The sequence below is a fragment of the Parasteatoda tepidariorum genome, chromosome 7, assembly GCF_043381705.1.
Source record: "Parasteatoda tepidariorum isolate YZ-2023 chromosome 7, CAS_Ptep_4.0, whole genome shotgun sequence".
In the NCBI taxonomy this organism is placed as follows: Eukaryota; Metazoa; Arthropoda; class Arachnida; order Araneae; family Theridiidae; genus Parasteatoda; species Parasteatoda tepidariorum.
The window spans coordinates 26,809,819-26,825,820 of NC_092210.1; the positions used below are offsets into that span (position 1 = coordinate 26,809,819).

Sequence of the window (16,002 nt, forward strand, 5' to 3'; positions counted from 1 at the left end):
GAATTTATATTATATATCGTCTAATTCAACCAATTGATACACGAACGTGAACAAGTGCCAACCGGTTTCAGTCACGTGAAAAACAAAACTGTATAATATCACCTGATAATTAGGATTTTGTATGGAATCATATAGTGCGTCTAATAATTTGGCCAGGGGCTGTTTATACTAGTAGAAGAATTGACTCAAAATATTACATCAAGTATTACTTTTTAAAAAAAATTGTATTTGTTGCCTGATAAAGTTTATCTTTTAATTAAGTTTCAATTTGACAAAAACAATTTAATTTTCCTCGATATAAGTTGGCCATAAGATAACCAAAATTGATGATCATCAGTCTGATAACTAAATTCTTGCTACCCAAGTGGAATGTTTTAACAAGTGGTATAATTGTATAATATCATGATATAAGCCAATAGTTTAAACTTGCATTTATAAAAAATTTTCAAAACGTTCGCTTTGGTGGCAAAGCAAACTTTGAAAATGTAATCAATGGTGCATACCCTTAGAAACTCTTTTCTTTGCCCGAAAACTCAAAATGATTGGTAGGATTCAATTTTTGCTTATTAAATTTAAATTGTTAATTCTTCAGTGTAAAGAGAACTTGTTTAAAAAATTTGTTTTAGGAAGGAATTAACAAAAATCTTCGCTATTACATGTTTAAAGAGATCTCAGCATAACATTGCTTAACCTAGCATTAACCAGCTTTTTAAAATTTTTTTATTATTAAAAATTTCTAAATCTTTTAATCGGCTTTATTACCGATATTAATTTTGTATTATTGAGACTTTTATAAAATGTTCTTCTCGTAGTTAAACAAAAGGTGATTGTTTTATAGTAACAATTCTAAGATTCCACATTCTTTGAATATAGGTAAAGGCCTGATGATCATTTATCGAATCTTTTCCCCCGTGAAATTTTTTTCTAAAAGATAAAAACTGATAATTCAATTATCTTAAAATGGAAATTTATTTTGAAAAAGACCTTTTTGTTCCCTGTAATATATTAATAGTATAAATATCTATATTTGATCAGAAATTAACTATAAAACTTAAGTAGTAGCCAGTAATGGAAAACCTTAACTTATTCTTAGGGAGAAGGCCTTAATTCTGTTATCAAAAATTCCCTTTTTTTCATATAAGTATTTTTTACATCACTGCCAAATGTAGCATTTTCTAAGTAGCCTAAATAACACCCCTGCGGTGTGAGGGGCCTCACTAGGTTTTAGGGAGCTCTCGTCAGGAAAAATAACACTACGAGTTGAAATAAAACCAAATTTTAATTGTAAAATATTTTTTTAATAAAATATTTAAATTGTAAATTTTTATTTGATTATGAAATATTTTTAGTTCACTTTAAAGTTAATATTAACGCTTAACTATATTTTGAATATTACTGCAAGATAATGGGCTGTATTTTCCTATTTAAAAAACAAATTCACTTCAATATGGTATGTGTATACAGTGTTTCAGTTTAGTAACTTAATTCAGACTATTCAGCGCAATAACTATTTTCAATTTCCTAAATTGAAATAAAATTAATGATTATCCAAATATTTCTTCTCTAGAGTGTTTTTGTTTCATATTACAATTCTAAATTTTTTATGGCAAGTCTAATACAGGGCGCACTTATAAATCAAGCAGGGTAGCTCACCTATGTCTATATGCGCTACTACGCTTCCTAAAAAGTTATCGAGAATGAGTTAATAGCAAAATTCTGTAGCTGAAACAAGGCGGCATTTTTCTTGGTGTATAGCAAGTTTCAAGTTCAATTATCACTATCGTTTATTTAAATACTTCACTGCGTTTCCTCAAAAGTTATCGAGAATGAGTTAATACCAAAATTCTGCAACTCAATCAAGGCGGCATTTTTCTTGGTGTATAGCAAGTTTCAAGTTTAATTACTCTTACAATGTGATGCGTTCTATCCACATTTAATGGAAGTTTAATTTATTCCATTATTATTTATTTAATTCATTCTAAACTAGTAATTATACGAATTCAAGTCCTCTATCAAATCAATGAACAACCGTTCCCGCATAGCATTTTCTAACTGCTGTCGTCTACTTAAATACCCATTTCTGCTTTACACTTCAGTAGTTTTGACGTCCAACTACATTATAGGATTATTGATGATGCAACACCTAGTGTTAGGCTAGTTTCGAAAGATAAACATCGGTGTCAAACCATCGCCTTAATTAAAGATAATCGGAAATTTTCTTTGGATCAATAAACTGAAATTGGTAGTTTCCACAGCGAAAGCAGCGATTAACCGGATTTTTGTGTCTAATAAAGGATGTGGTGATGGACATGAAAGTATCTCGTTATTTTTTTGTATTTTTGACACAAGAAATTGTATCTTTGACAAGATTGCCAACACGAGCACCTGACAACCTGGTTGTTTTAATATTCTAAATATATCAGGAAAATATCCGACAATTTAAAAATCGACAATTTTGAAGAAAATTTTATTTTTTTTTTACTATTCGTATTTTATATTTTTATTTTATAACCGTTGTTGAAGACCCGATTTTGAGTTAGCGATTACCAGTAATCAAATCTGTAGCTTTGCAAATTTAAACCCAACCCAAAGGAAAAAGAAACTCTTGAATCAAATATTGGGAGAAATTTACCTTTGCGAAGCTCTTTTTGATGGAACTATCTCGCATTTGTGTTACATGGAGAGGAAAAACAAGAAACCCTCCCACGATTAGCCTGACAACAAAACCCATGATCTGTCTACCACAGAGGATATTTTACGTCAGCACTGTGGTCGGTGTGAGCCAAGTGCGGAATTCGCATCGAGCAGCCATTTCTAGGATTTGAACCCGGTTCAACCATTATCAATCAACAATGTTAATCAACGATTGTTTGATCTATCACGAGATTAGGACCTTTTATTGGATTGAATGCACTACATATTCAACACTACACCAGAGTTTATTGACAGTAGTGATTTTATTTTATAGCCATCGGTGAACATCCGACCCAATTTTAGGCTTACGACTGCTAATGTTCAACTCCGCAGCCTTGTACTTTTGGAACCAACACAGAAGAAAAGGCAACTTCTAGATCAAGTATTGTTTGAAATTTGCCTTCGTAAGTTGCCAAGTATTGTTAGAAATTTGCAGGACATTTTGAAGGAAATAACAAGCCTTTTCGTTACATGGAGAGGAAAACCACAAAACTTCCCACTGTTAGCTTGACGGCAAGGGGACTCTAGACCCTTATCCATCTACCACTGAGGATATTTTACGTCCGGGTGTGGAATTTGTATCAACCAGCCATCGAATATATTATTAAAAAAAAAATTTTTTAATGTATGTTAGCAGGAAAAAACTTTATCGAANTGTTTTATATTTGACTAGTTCTGCAGAAAATACATTTGAAATGCATGGAAATTCTGAAATCTAAGAAAATTCTGAAAACAAAAAAGTTAACTATTTGAATATTAATTTCAGAAAATGAATTTTATGTCTTAAAAATATAAAATATTCAAATTCAGAAAAGGATAAAATACTCAAAATATAATGTGAAGAGTAGTGTTGAATGAGTTTAGTGTAAGAAAACTCAAACCTGTGATTTTTTGTACTTTCTTTTGTCCTTTATCCACGTTGTTTTTGCTTCATCCACGTTGTTTTTGCTTTATCCACGTTGTTTTTGCTTTATCCACGTTGTTTTTGCTTTATTCACGTTGTTTTTGCTTTATTCACGTTGTTTTTACTTTATTCACGTTGTTTTTGCTTTATTCACGTTGTTTTAGCTCTATTCACGTTGTTTTTGCTTTATTCACGTTGTTTTTGCTTTATTCACGTTGTTTTTGCTTTATTCACGTTGTTTTTGCTTTATTCACGTTGTTTTTGCTTTATTCACGTTGTTTTTGCTTTATTCACGTTGTTTTTGTTTTATTCACGTTTTAGCTTTATCCACATTGTTTTAGCTATATCCACGTTGTTTTAGCTTTATTCACGTTGTTTTAGCTTTATCCACGTTTTTTTTGTTTTATTCACGTTGTCTTTGTTTCATTTTATATTGAAAATAAAGGTTCAACAAAAAGAATTGCTTGATTATATTTTTTTTAAAAATTATTTTATAAACTAATCACCTACCATAATTCTAAGTTATAGCTAGTGATGTTTTTGATTTTCAGAATATTTACTGAAGAGGAAATAGAAGAGATACAAACATTGAAATTGCGCGATATAATTGTTCAAGCTAGTGGAATCGAAGATGAATATATTCAGGAAAATATTTTCTTCTGGAAAGATGGTAAGTTTTTTTATTTAAATTATAGTTCACTGATAATATTTACATATATACTGATTGATGCTAACTGATATAACTTTAATACGATATTTAATATTCTAGAATTAGTATAAAAAAACAAAAAAATTAGAACAATTTAGTTCAAAACTATATACAATCGTAATAAAACTAATATTCGCATCAGTTAAAAATTCAATAAATAAATTAATAATTATAATTTAATGTAGTTCCTCTAACTAATTAAAATAATTTTTATATAAAAATATTCCTTAAATTAATTAATTTGTAGATAAATTAAAAAAGTTTTTTCCTTAAATTAAAATACTTTAATTTTGTTATATTAATATCACTTGGGAAAATTCTAAACATTTGTTATTGCATAAAATATAATTTTACATTAAAGTATTTTAGTAAATGTTAAAGCAATTTTTAGATCCCCAAATTCTTAAAATAAATTTACATATAAACAGTAACGGATAATTTTTAATACAATTTTGAAAGTGCTTTATTTTTTCCAATGATGTCAATCTACTCTGACTTCTACATTCCTTTTTCAATAACAAAATTTTATCTTCAAATTCTTATGTTATTGCCAGTTTCAACGCTAAATGATTACAGTCAGTCCAGTATTTAGAGTTAATGCTACTGAAGTCCATGTTTAGAAACTTGAATTGGGGATTTTTCTTATTTAAAATCGTTAATCAGGCAGTAAGATTTCTGATTAAAAGTGGAGGTTTGGTCAGAGCGTTATTTCTCCAATGCATTATTTTTCCCTATGGTACCAATCGAACGGGATTTCGACATTCTTTTTTAATAGCAAAATTTCAACTTTAAATTCATATGTTATTGCCAGTTTATTACTGTCAATCCAGTAGTTAGAGTTAATGCTACTAAGTCCATGTTTAAAAACTCGGGTTGGGGACTTTTTCTCTTCTAAAAATCACTAATCAGGCAGTAAGATTCCTGATTAAAATGAGAGGCTTGGTCAGGGCGTCAACAGAAGGGTGGGAGGTTCTTATGACGCCTCTTACATGATTCATTGAAATCAGTCTATCAGAATGACCTATTTGAATCAAGCAACTGTCAAAAGCAACTCCATTCCTATTAATGTGTAACAAAACAAATGATTATGAATTGATTTTATATTGACGTGGAAGACACGTTTCTGTGCAGATGTTATTAAAGAAACGTTTTTTAAGGAAAAGGATTCGTCAGCAATTATTTCTCTCATCAAACATTTTTGAAAAGTTTAGTTTGGTGTTTCAAAACGGGACGAAATTATTGGCGTTTATTGAATGTCGTTTGACAAGTGATGTTTTTTGATATTGAAATAAAAATGGTTGCTGATACTTAAAATGAATCAACTTTTATTGTAAATCTATCGTAAAAATATTGTTACTGAAGTATTATTACTAATCTGATTTTATTCATCAACTTATATCATTTCAGTTATAATTATGGGACAAATTAGGTGTTGCACGCACTACGTCTTTTGAACTGTTTACCGTATTGTTTGACTCAGCATGTCCTCTTTAGAACTTAGTGCCACTAAACCCTACATTCAATCCAATCCGTTACTGAAGTATTAAATTTTTTTTTTAAAAAAAGGCTTAAAAGTTTTAAATAAAGAGAAAATGAATGCTTTTATTTTTAATAACAATTGCGTATTTGCAACTAATCACATGGATGTGTTTAATTGCTTGTTCTAATGTAATTAATGTGTGCATGGCTTGTTAACATTACAGTTTTAAATTTTGAGTTCATTATCACGTTGAATCAATTTTCGGATCAAAGTTAATTTGACACCGGCAAGCGAAGTCAAGCCTGTGTCGAATCTGATTCGCTGGCCCACGCATGACGTTGCTTGCAAATATCCAATTAATGTATATTTATGTTAACAAATAATAGCTGATCAGGAGTTTTTCCCTATTGAATCCAAAAATGGTTATAGCAATAATAATAATCGTATATAGGCCTTATAAGGAGCCTGTGGATTATCATTGTGTAATTTACTTTTATCTTCGTTTTAGCATAAGAATACTAACTTTAATATGTTATAATTTGAACAATATTTAACTGTTTTTTGGTGCTATTTATCACTACATTGACAAATTTTGTTCGTAGATTGATATGTAAAGATAGTATTTCAGAGGGCAATATATCTTAACCGTGTTGTTTCATATTGTTTTGTATTTGATTGACTCAGTAATGCGTTAAGTGATATGATTATGCTCAAAAATTTAACCAACTTTTACATTAGGTGATGTTTGTCCGCAACCGGCGCAGCTGAATGGTTCCATGATGGAGGCGTGCTTGATGCTGGACGGATACGACTACTTTCATGGAAACGAAGTTGCATACATCTACTCCTGCATCATACTCGCCTTTATACCCATTGGTAAGACATTTTTTTTCTCAAAAAAGTTATTAAACTGGATAACGAGAAGTTTAGTGAAAAAACACGTTATATGACGGTTTGGAAATATACAATTTTAAAACCTGATGTAAGTACAAAATGTTAGTCTGAATTATTGTGAGTAATTAAATGAAACATTCTCAATTCGGAGAGATTTACAACAGCTCAGTTATAAACTCTTAAGTTATAACAGTTTTGTAAATGCTGTATTTACAACAGCCAACTTCCAGAGAAAATGTTTTTGAATTCAACAAAGAATGTCTCTTAACATGTATTCAAACAAAGAAATTTTAATGTTTAATCTAAACTTTTAAGTAAAGTATAACGAATCGATAAAAACATTATCTGTTTCCCAAATCTTTTTTATGCCTTATTGAACAAAAGTAATATTTTTTTAATATCACACTTACGATTGACACTACTTATTTTTTAAACTGCTACCCAAGCAGGGATACTAAAAAGAGAATGATACATTACATATTTATTGAAATCTTACATTATCGTGTAAAGAGCTATTGATTAATTTTACAAAAATTATGGAATCAATAAAATTTCTGAAATCAATAACAGCATTTATCTGCCAGCGAAGCAGTTAATCAAAGATTGTATGACCTTTTCCGAGATTATGACCTTTTGTTGAATTGGGTGCAATACAGATTCAACACTATACCCAAGTTTATTGACGGTAGTGCTTGTAAAGGATGGTGTGCTAATCCTTCGACTACCATTGAACCACACGTTTTCAATTGTTCCGTGATCTGGAGATTGTGTTGGTTAGCACAACTGTTGAATTGGTTTTGTATCAAGGAATATCAAAGCAGTACGGGCCACATGCATTATCCTGATTAAAATTTCACTTAAGAGGTATTAAAAACAGAGGCCACCCGTCCTTAACCTTTTCGGGACGAGCGAGTCATAAATATATTCGTATGGAATCAGAAACAGGATGGGGGGGGGGTAAAAAGCGTTAGCTTAAGTTTGGGCATGGCTAATTTGACAACCTTACTTTTGCTTTCTCTTTAAATCTAATACATCTAATCTATGTTTATTAAAAGTGTAACTATACAATTTTTAATTTGAACTCTTTGTGATATTAATAAAGAAAACTATTATTACCCCACCAACAAATAAACTGCAATAAAAATAGTTAGGCTATCAGTTTTATCTTCTTTACCGTGATTGTCGCCACCCTGAAAATGCATGTATGACTCTGCCGTCTCGAAGAGGTTAGCTCACGTGAAACGTATGATCGCTGTGAGAATTGCTGAGAAAGCCGTAAATAGCGTCTCGATCGTACGCGTCTCGATCACTTCGATCGAGACGCGTATCTAATAGATCTCAGATCATCATTGCAAGTGATTGACTCGTTCAAAGATCTCGAATGGAAGTTGTCAATGTGTGTTCTGCGTGGTGAAGTCAAACACGGATGTGGTCATCATGACGGTCAAGTTTCTTCTGTAAGGATAACTTGCCGCAATACCTGTTTCCAGGTTGATCTTGATCAAACCATGGTTCTACCCATGTTTTATATCGTGGCAGTGCTATTTCTTGTGGTCATGTGCATGTGACATCTTTCTTCAGTGCTGTTTGTGATGGTGATGAGAGATCTCGGAAATTCAACACGACGTCCGTATGACCGTTCTTAACCCATAGATTCCAAATTATGTGAAATGTTTAGCTAACTCAAACAGACACAAGAAGATATATCGCTGTCCGATAAGCAGCAATCCCAGTAGGCTATATTTTTTTCCTAAATAAAAGTGAAATAAGTGCTCCTAAGAATTTCTCGTTTTTACAAGAAGCATTACAAACAAAGTTTTAGCTGAAAATAATGTTCGAATGCAAAATTAGAATAATGAAAACAAATAACTGCTCTCTAATCTTTGTTTTTATGCGCATTATACATATCACTATTGCTAACTGTATGGCATAAATGTACTGAAAATCTAATCACTCAATTGTGTGTTACACACTACCTTCTGGATGTAGTAATTTTATTGACCTGTAGTGCATTTTTCAGTTTTGTTTTTGTTTTGAAGAGATTTATTATGCTAAAAATTCTTATTCTAAATGTTAACAAACCTTAAAAAATGCAAAGTTATTTGCTTCAAGACGTCAACCCTTTTTTTCAGTAATTTCAATTCTTTAAACTACATAGAGCTTACGTGTAAACATGTACTCAAAAGTGCAGAGTCTACTGTCGAGCAGCTAATGAGTGAGTAAAATTTTCAACAGAAATTCGCTATGGCGGAAACTATTAATTCACTAAAATGGTTTAATTTCTTTAACTAGTCCATAGTATTAAGATGTTATATTTAGTTTCTAACTCAGATTATTCCTAATGCGTTTATAGTAACATTAAACAATTTGTCATAAACCGAAATTTTAGAGATAATAAATTATTCTCAAAACATTTAATGCATTAATTAATTTCGAAAACTTGCTTAAATATTTCTAAAGGGAGCAAAAATAACCTATATCAAAAAAAAAATTTAAAAAAATGACTCATTATGTAAAAATGTTATGTCGTGCATATAAAAGGCACATTAAACTATAAAAAAAAAGGAATTGAATTTTATTGAAATGGAAAATCTTTGAAATCTTATATGTATTAATTATTTATTTAAAATTCAATACCATTTGTTAATCTATCTCTTATTTATAGCTGTGCAATCTACTTTATTGTAAATAGATTTATATATTTATCTTGATATAAAATTGGATCTTACTTAAGCCTAATCATATTTAAAAAAATTTAATTTTTTTTTTTTTTAATTTCAGTGTGTGCCGGTCTTGGATATGGAGTGATTAAGCTACAAAATAAACGCAGACGAGAAATCAAGCTGAAGAGAGATTTGAGCGTTGGAAAAAATTTTGACAAATTGTGTATGTGTGTTCGATTATCTGCTTTTAACGGTGGGCTATTGCTTTAACTAATACATTGACTCAGTTCTAAATGCCTAGGCTACAATTTTTGTAATTCATGCAATTTTGTAATTTCCGTACTTCATATATTCAATAACGCTGTCTTATTTAAATATCATTAAATAAGTATTACGTCACGCAATTAAAAATTGTGGCCTGGATAAACGATGGAGCTGTGTTTTTTTGCCAGTTGATGTAAAAAAATTGCAAGGTGTTCTCTAAACCTCGCCCTCACGATACATTTTTTTTTAATATAACTATTAAAAACAGAAAATAATAGTCACATATACATTCCGGAGGTAACAAGCAAGTATTTAATAACAATATTCAAAACCAAAAGATAAACTGAAATTCAAATTTGATTTATTTGAATTAAAATTAGACTTCGAATTTAAAATCTAAAATCGACGATAATTGTTGTAGTTATCCTAATAGTTATTTTATCAAATAGAAATGGGTGGATAGTTTAATTGTGCTCAACAGGCCAACGAATCTTTTTGTTTTCAATTTTGCTTAAGAAATAAGTGTTTAAAACTACGATTCATCTCATTTCGTAAAAGTTTCTTTTATTATATATAATATATTGTTAATAGTATATTATATTTATACAGTCGAACTCTGTTATAATGAACTTTGCTGACCAGTAAAAATTCCACTATAAGCAATGGTTCACTATGTCCAAATTCATTGAAAAGTTACTTTTTAGTCTGCTACAATATTACTGTTGGAAATAATGATTATGATGATACATTATATGTTAAGAAAATTATTAACTGAAAAAACAGATAGTAAATCAAATATTAAAAAGAAAAATAATAAATGTTTACATTATATGGGATAAATTATTGATTTTTAGTTGACTACAATTTGATTTTAAGTACAGTTCACCTATTTTCTTATCAACAAATAGTTGAGAATGCAGTATTTTCTTGTTCTCATATTCTGCAAGAAAAAAAAAATTGAATATTCAATTCCGATTTCACTTCTGAAATAAAAGAAATCGCAGCGTCTTGTTCTTCCTCAATATCTAGGCGGAAGTGGAAGAAGGGATATCTGCTGCTTATCAATTTGTTCGCTTTAATTTAAAAGCAAATAAGATTTGAATAAGTTAAGATTTGATGCAATGTAAAGAAATGCCGTCTTTTGCATTCGCAACTCCTGCAATTTTAAAGTTGAAGAAATGATATAAAAAAATTAATAAGTAATAAAGATAAATAAATAATAGTTCAGAAGGGAACACTAAAAAGTTCGTTACAACCGAGTGTTCACTGCATCCAGATTCATTATAGTGAAGTTCGACTGTAAGCAGTCTCTGAACCTTTTTGATGCAGATTCTAATTACTAAAAATGATGATATAAAAAAATTAATAAGCGATAAAAATAAGTAAATAATATTAGTTCAGAAGGTGTCACTAAAAGGTTTATTAAAACCGAGTGTTCACTGTATCCAGATTCATTAAAGTGAGGTTCGTCTGTGAACCGTTTCTGAACCTTTTTGATGCAGATTCTAATTACTAGAAATGATATAAAAATTTAGTAAATAATAAAAATAAATAAATAATTTTAGTTCAGAAGGTGTCACTAAAAAGTTCATTATAACAGAGTGTTGAATGTATACAGATTCATTATAGTGAGATTCGACTGTAAGCAGGCTCTGAAACTTTTTGATGCAGATTCTAATTACTTTATTTTTTTAACATGGTGATGATTAGAGAGCACCTTGCATATCTATTTATGCTAAATGAGCTATTACTGATATTAAATTCTTCAATTCCAAATTTAGACGTAAAGGAATGGCTGCACCAAAATCATAAGCGATGCGTGAAAGTAAAAATCGGACCAGATGAAGTGATTTCGACAATCAATAGAAAAGGTGAAGTGCTGCGGAAAATCGAATTCAAAACAGTCAGCGTTCTCATCATTGAAGTCACCAGAGACACGCATAAGAAACCCATGGTACTCATTAGATCTCCAAAAGACCATGATTTGGTAAGTTAGATCGTAGTATCAGTATAGCACGGGATTTAAGTTAAAATTATAAAAAGCATAGGAGAACATTTTCTCACTGTTTCATGAGATTTTATTTAATATATCTTAGATACTTTCGCATCGCTGATATCAAATCAGCAAATCTCTCTCCACGGTTTTTATCAACTTTAGTCAATTTTTTCGAAGTGTACAATTTTGAAAGGTTATATGTAAGAATGGGTTGCAAGAATGCGACTAAGTTTTAGGGGATTTAGGTAGTGCTCTATTAGGAACTGTTTCCTCATGTTCTTCTGAGCAGGTCATAATAGTGAAGATCCCCTAGCCTCGTACGATGACATTTCCGGGCTTGTAATTTTAATCCTGATCGTGCGCCTTAAATCCTCAGAAAGTTTGTTGCATGATTTATGTGACTCCTTGAACATTTCGACAAAAAATAGACTAAAAATGTAATTTTAAAACAATCTGTAACTTCAAGTGAAAATTAATTTTAGATATAAAATCTCCGCACCCGAATAAGACAAGATCAGGTAATTGTATGAATGCCACAAATAATTTATTCCCCAGTGTAATAAACAAGAAGAAATTTCTTTTCTTTGAGAATCTGAATGTGATATCGGTGGTACTAGTAAGGAGTTTCCATACAGCAGAATACTTGCTGCATCTTACGAGTTTTTGATTTAAAACCAGATTTTTCATCCGAAAAAATCTTTCCTTCTATTGTGTATGCTTCTGAAGAAAATGTAATTTTATAAAATTCCTCCTCAATTTTATTTTTTTTGTTCTATAGGGCGTGATTTCTTTCTTTCTATGAAATATTTTTCTGTTTGTGGCTTTTTTTCTGTCTTATTCTGTCTATGTGGTTGTGATTTCTTGTATCTAGTAAATTATTTTCACAGTGAGTAGCAATAAAGGTAGAAAATATGTAACCCAAATTAAATAGCCTTTATTTAATTCCGATGTTTTGTTTAATCTCAAAACAGACATGCTTTACTACGCATAGAGCAACACATCTAGTGATTTTCCTCCCTGACTATTGGGAAGATATTTCCATTTTATTAGTAATATTTTACTCTATGGTTTGGTGTAAATATTGGTGATGTTTTAGATGTACATACATAGTAAACTTTAGGGTCACGCTGTGTACCCCCTATGGGACTTATAATAAATTCCTTCCGTAGGGAACATTATTCCATGTGAATATAATACCTGGTCCAATTACAATATTATAGGTTAATATTAAAGTCTGATATTGGGACAATATCTAATATCTTCTAATAACTTCTCCATAAAGCTTAAATAATTATGAGGTAAACTTCGAACTTAAAACTTTGATTTAAAAAATTCACGTATTCTAAACAATCAAACGCAGACAACTCACGAAAATGAACCAAAGAAACATGGCCCAATCATAATTTCAACCGAAATTCCTCAAGAGATATTTACCATTTGAGTTGTTCGTTGCTTCAAACAATACTGAAACCTGTCCATTTCATAATTATTTAAATTGTGAATGCAATTGTAGATGTGGAGGATAAACAACACTTGATGTTTTCTCTTAAATACCAGCTCTTAAAATAGTTTAAACAAAATCAGTTCTACGACAATTTTAAAAACGAATTTGTAACAAATGACTTATTGCTGTTTTAAATCATACTAGAATGCTTTTTTTTAAATCTAAATGTGCTTTCCGAGCATGGGAATATGTAACAGTTTTTCTGATTCTAATGCAATTCTATATGCAATACTTGTTGCTTTTATGTAAATTTTTATCAAAGTTGGAAATTAGATTAGCATATTTAATAAACATATATTTTACTATTATTTCCAAAAGGTTTTACAGTTTGAACATCAGCAAGCCAGAAAAAAATTTCTTCATAAGTTAGAAACCTTTTTGTCAAGCAAAAATAAAACATTGGAAACGATACAGACCTACAGAGAAGCCATGCTGGCCAATGCAGAGACGAAGGAAAAGAGACAGAAAAGACTGGAACATTTCTTCAGAGAAGCTTATGCCCTGGTAACCTTGCTAGTTTCATTTTTTAATGTTTTTACTCTTGTTTTTATCAGAAGTTTAATTTCCACTTAATGGTAATAAATGTTGATTTCTTTGAGTGGAAAGATAACTTCATTTTTATGTTAGCCACTTACATGAGCATATTATGAGTAAATGTATAGAAAACTAAACTCAGTGGCACGACAGCCCATAGAGGGCCAAAGCCTACTGTACCCATCTCAGTTTTCTTGACAGTGGGCTCTGGGATGCAGGAGCAGATGTGCCGATTAGGTGGTCAGCCGAACGCGAAACCCCCAGTGTTTAGTTCCCACTCAAGCTTGGTACACATTTATCGACCCACTGAAGGGATGAAAGACTGAATTTACCTTGCCTGGCCCGAGGATCGAACCCAGAACCTGTGGCACGGGAGCGCAAGGCCCTACCACTTAGCCACCGGGCGTAAATGTGTAGAGCATGTTTGAAATCGGGAAAAACTTTTATTCTACTAATTTCGTTTAATTTGCAATTCCAATTTTCTCTCGCTTTGAAAGCATTTTAAATTTCAAAGGGCCATTGGGCCGAGGAACTAATATTTTTCTCACACTCTCAGAAATAGAACTCTTACTTTTGACCATTCAGCAATCCTGGAGCAGTATTTCGTTAATTTTAAGAATCATTTCATCACGAAAGCACATGATTTCTGACGAACTCTCAGATGTATGACAAAAATGTTTCCTTAATTCAAAACTTTACCGTAGTGCATTGTGAGAGACTGTTAACTAGAATGACGAAACTAGAATAAAGACTAGATAATAGAGTATAAACTGACGAATTACGCTCACCGGTTTGTATGGTAGTCAAGATGTTGACCTTGTACCAAGAAAATCCGGAGTTTGAATCCATCTTCAGACATGGATGTATATTTTATCCATGTGTCCTTGGCTGTGTCGTGCTGCCTATATGGATCCCACGTTAAAATGATTAGTTGATTATTTAAAAAGTTGGATCCATAGGGCACTTCAAGTTTTCCTTTTCTTTTTTCTTGGAAAAAAAATAAAATGACGAAATATTTCTTTAATTTTGGCGATATTAGTTTCCGCGAAAAAGTGACCATAGTTATTTTGTCACTTTGACGAAATTTTCGCTCGTAGCATTTACTAGGAAACGGTTTCGTCATATACGAAGATAGTTTCGTAATAAAAGAGTATCCTTTTTTTACAGTGTATTTTCGAAGTCTGACTGAAAAAGTTTGAATAATCTTGCACTAATATATTTATACGTTTTTAATGAAACGCTTACATTTATGTTATTTTCCAGACGTTTGGTTTGAAACCAGGAGAGAGGCGTAAACTGGAAGACATCGGTAGTGACATCATCATGGTGATGAGGACGTCACTATCGAAAAACGAGTTTGCTGACGCACTGGGGATGAAACCAGACTCACTTTTTGTTAAACGCATGTTCAACTGCGTTGATAAAGACAAGGATGGAGAAATCAGTTTTCAAGAGTTTCTTGATACAGTTGATCTCTTTTCAAGAGGTAAAAATTCAATTGATATTTTTAAACCATGCCGATATTTCAATTTAGCAATAAAAACAGAACGAAATATTTATAACTCTTGCAGATGATTTTCTTTTTCTCGAAACAATACATTATTTCTTTATAACTCTTATTTTAGAAAAAAAAATCAGTCGTTTAAAATAAATCTTTATCAAGAGCACGAACATCACAAAACTAAAGTTCTCGGGGTAACTACATGTTTGTTGTAGTGTAATGCAAAATACTAAAGTATAATTCAAAAATATTACTTCACTGTGATTGAATACTTGCTTGAAAGCTAGTTTACTAAATTTCATACAACACTGAAAAACGTTTGTTTGTTTTTCAATTCGTACAAATACTTGCCTAACTCGGATATGAAGATTTTAAGTCAAAAATTATTTTTGCTCTAAAGCTACGGATTTTTTTCAATAACATTTTTAATCTATTTTTGTCGAAATGTATAAGTCAAAAAACGTTATATATAAGAGGTCACGAAAATGTTGCGACAAACTTCTAGGGGAGTTAAGACACATTATTAGAATTAAAATACATAAGAATGTATGCTCCAGGTTGGTTCCCTTATAACATGTTCCGAAGCACATGAACAAACAGTTCTTAAAAAGGCAAGCACCCGCAACGGCGTATGATGACACTTCCAGGCATAGATTACTGCGGAAACCAATCCTGATTATGTGCCCTAACTTCTCTGGAATTTTGCCGCAACATTTATGCGTCCTCCTATTATATATATAACACTTTCAGATTTGTACATTTCAACAAAAAGTTGACTAAAAATGTCATTTAAAATTAATTAACATAGAACGAGAAATCAATTACAGATTTGAAATCTCAGACGCAAAAATATCTAACA

General features: G+C 31.0%; 1 protein-coding gene across 2 annotated transcripts in view; it reads left to right on the plus strand.

Moving 5' to 3' along the window:
- LOC107441689 (dual oxidase) overlaps window positions 1–16,002 on the plus strand; it is a 200,280-nt gene that overhangs the window by 156,941 nt on the left and 27,337 nt on the right. The window contains exons 13-18 of one of the 2 annotated variants that reach the window (XM_043045166.2): window positions 4,150–4,268; window positions 6,526–6,663; window positions 9,463–9,597; window positions 11,390–11,595; window positions 13,427–13,612; window positions 14,906–15,128. In XM_043045166.2, coding sequence (XP_042901100.1) covers window positions 4,150–4,268; window positions 6,526–6,663; window positions 9,463–9,597; window positions 11,390–11,595; window positions 13,427–13,612; window positions 14,906–15,128 — 1,007 coding nt within the window. The remainder of the gene's footprint in view (window positions 1–4,149; window positions 4,269–6,525; window positions 6,664–9,462; window positions 9,598–11,389; window positions 11,596–13,426; window positions 13,613–14,905; window positions 15,129–16,002) is intronic. The other variant, XM_043045167.2, reaches the window with a different exon arrangement.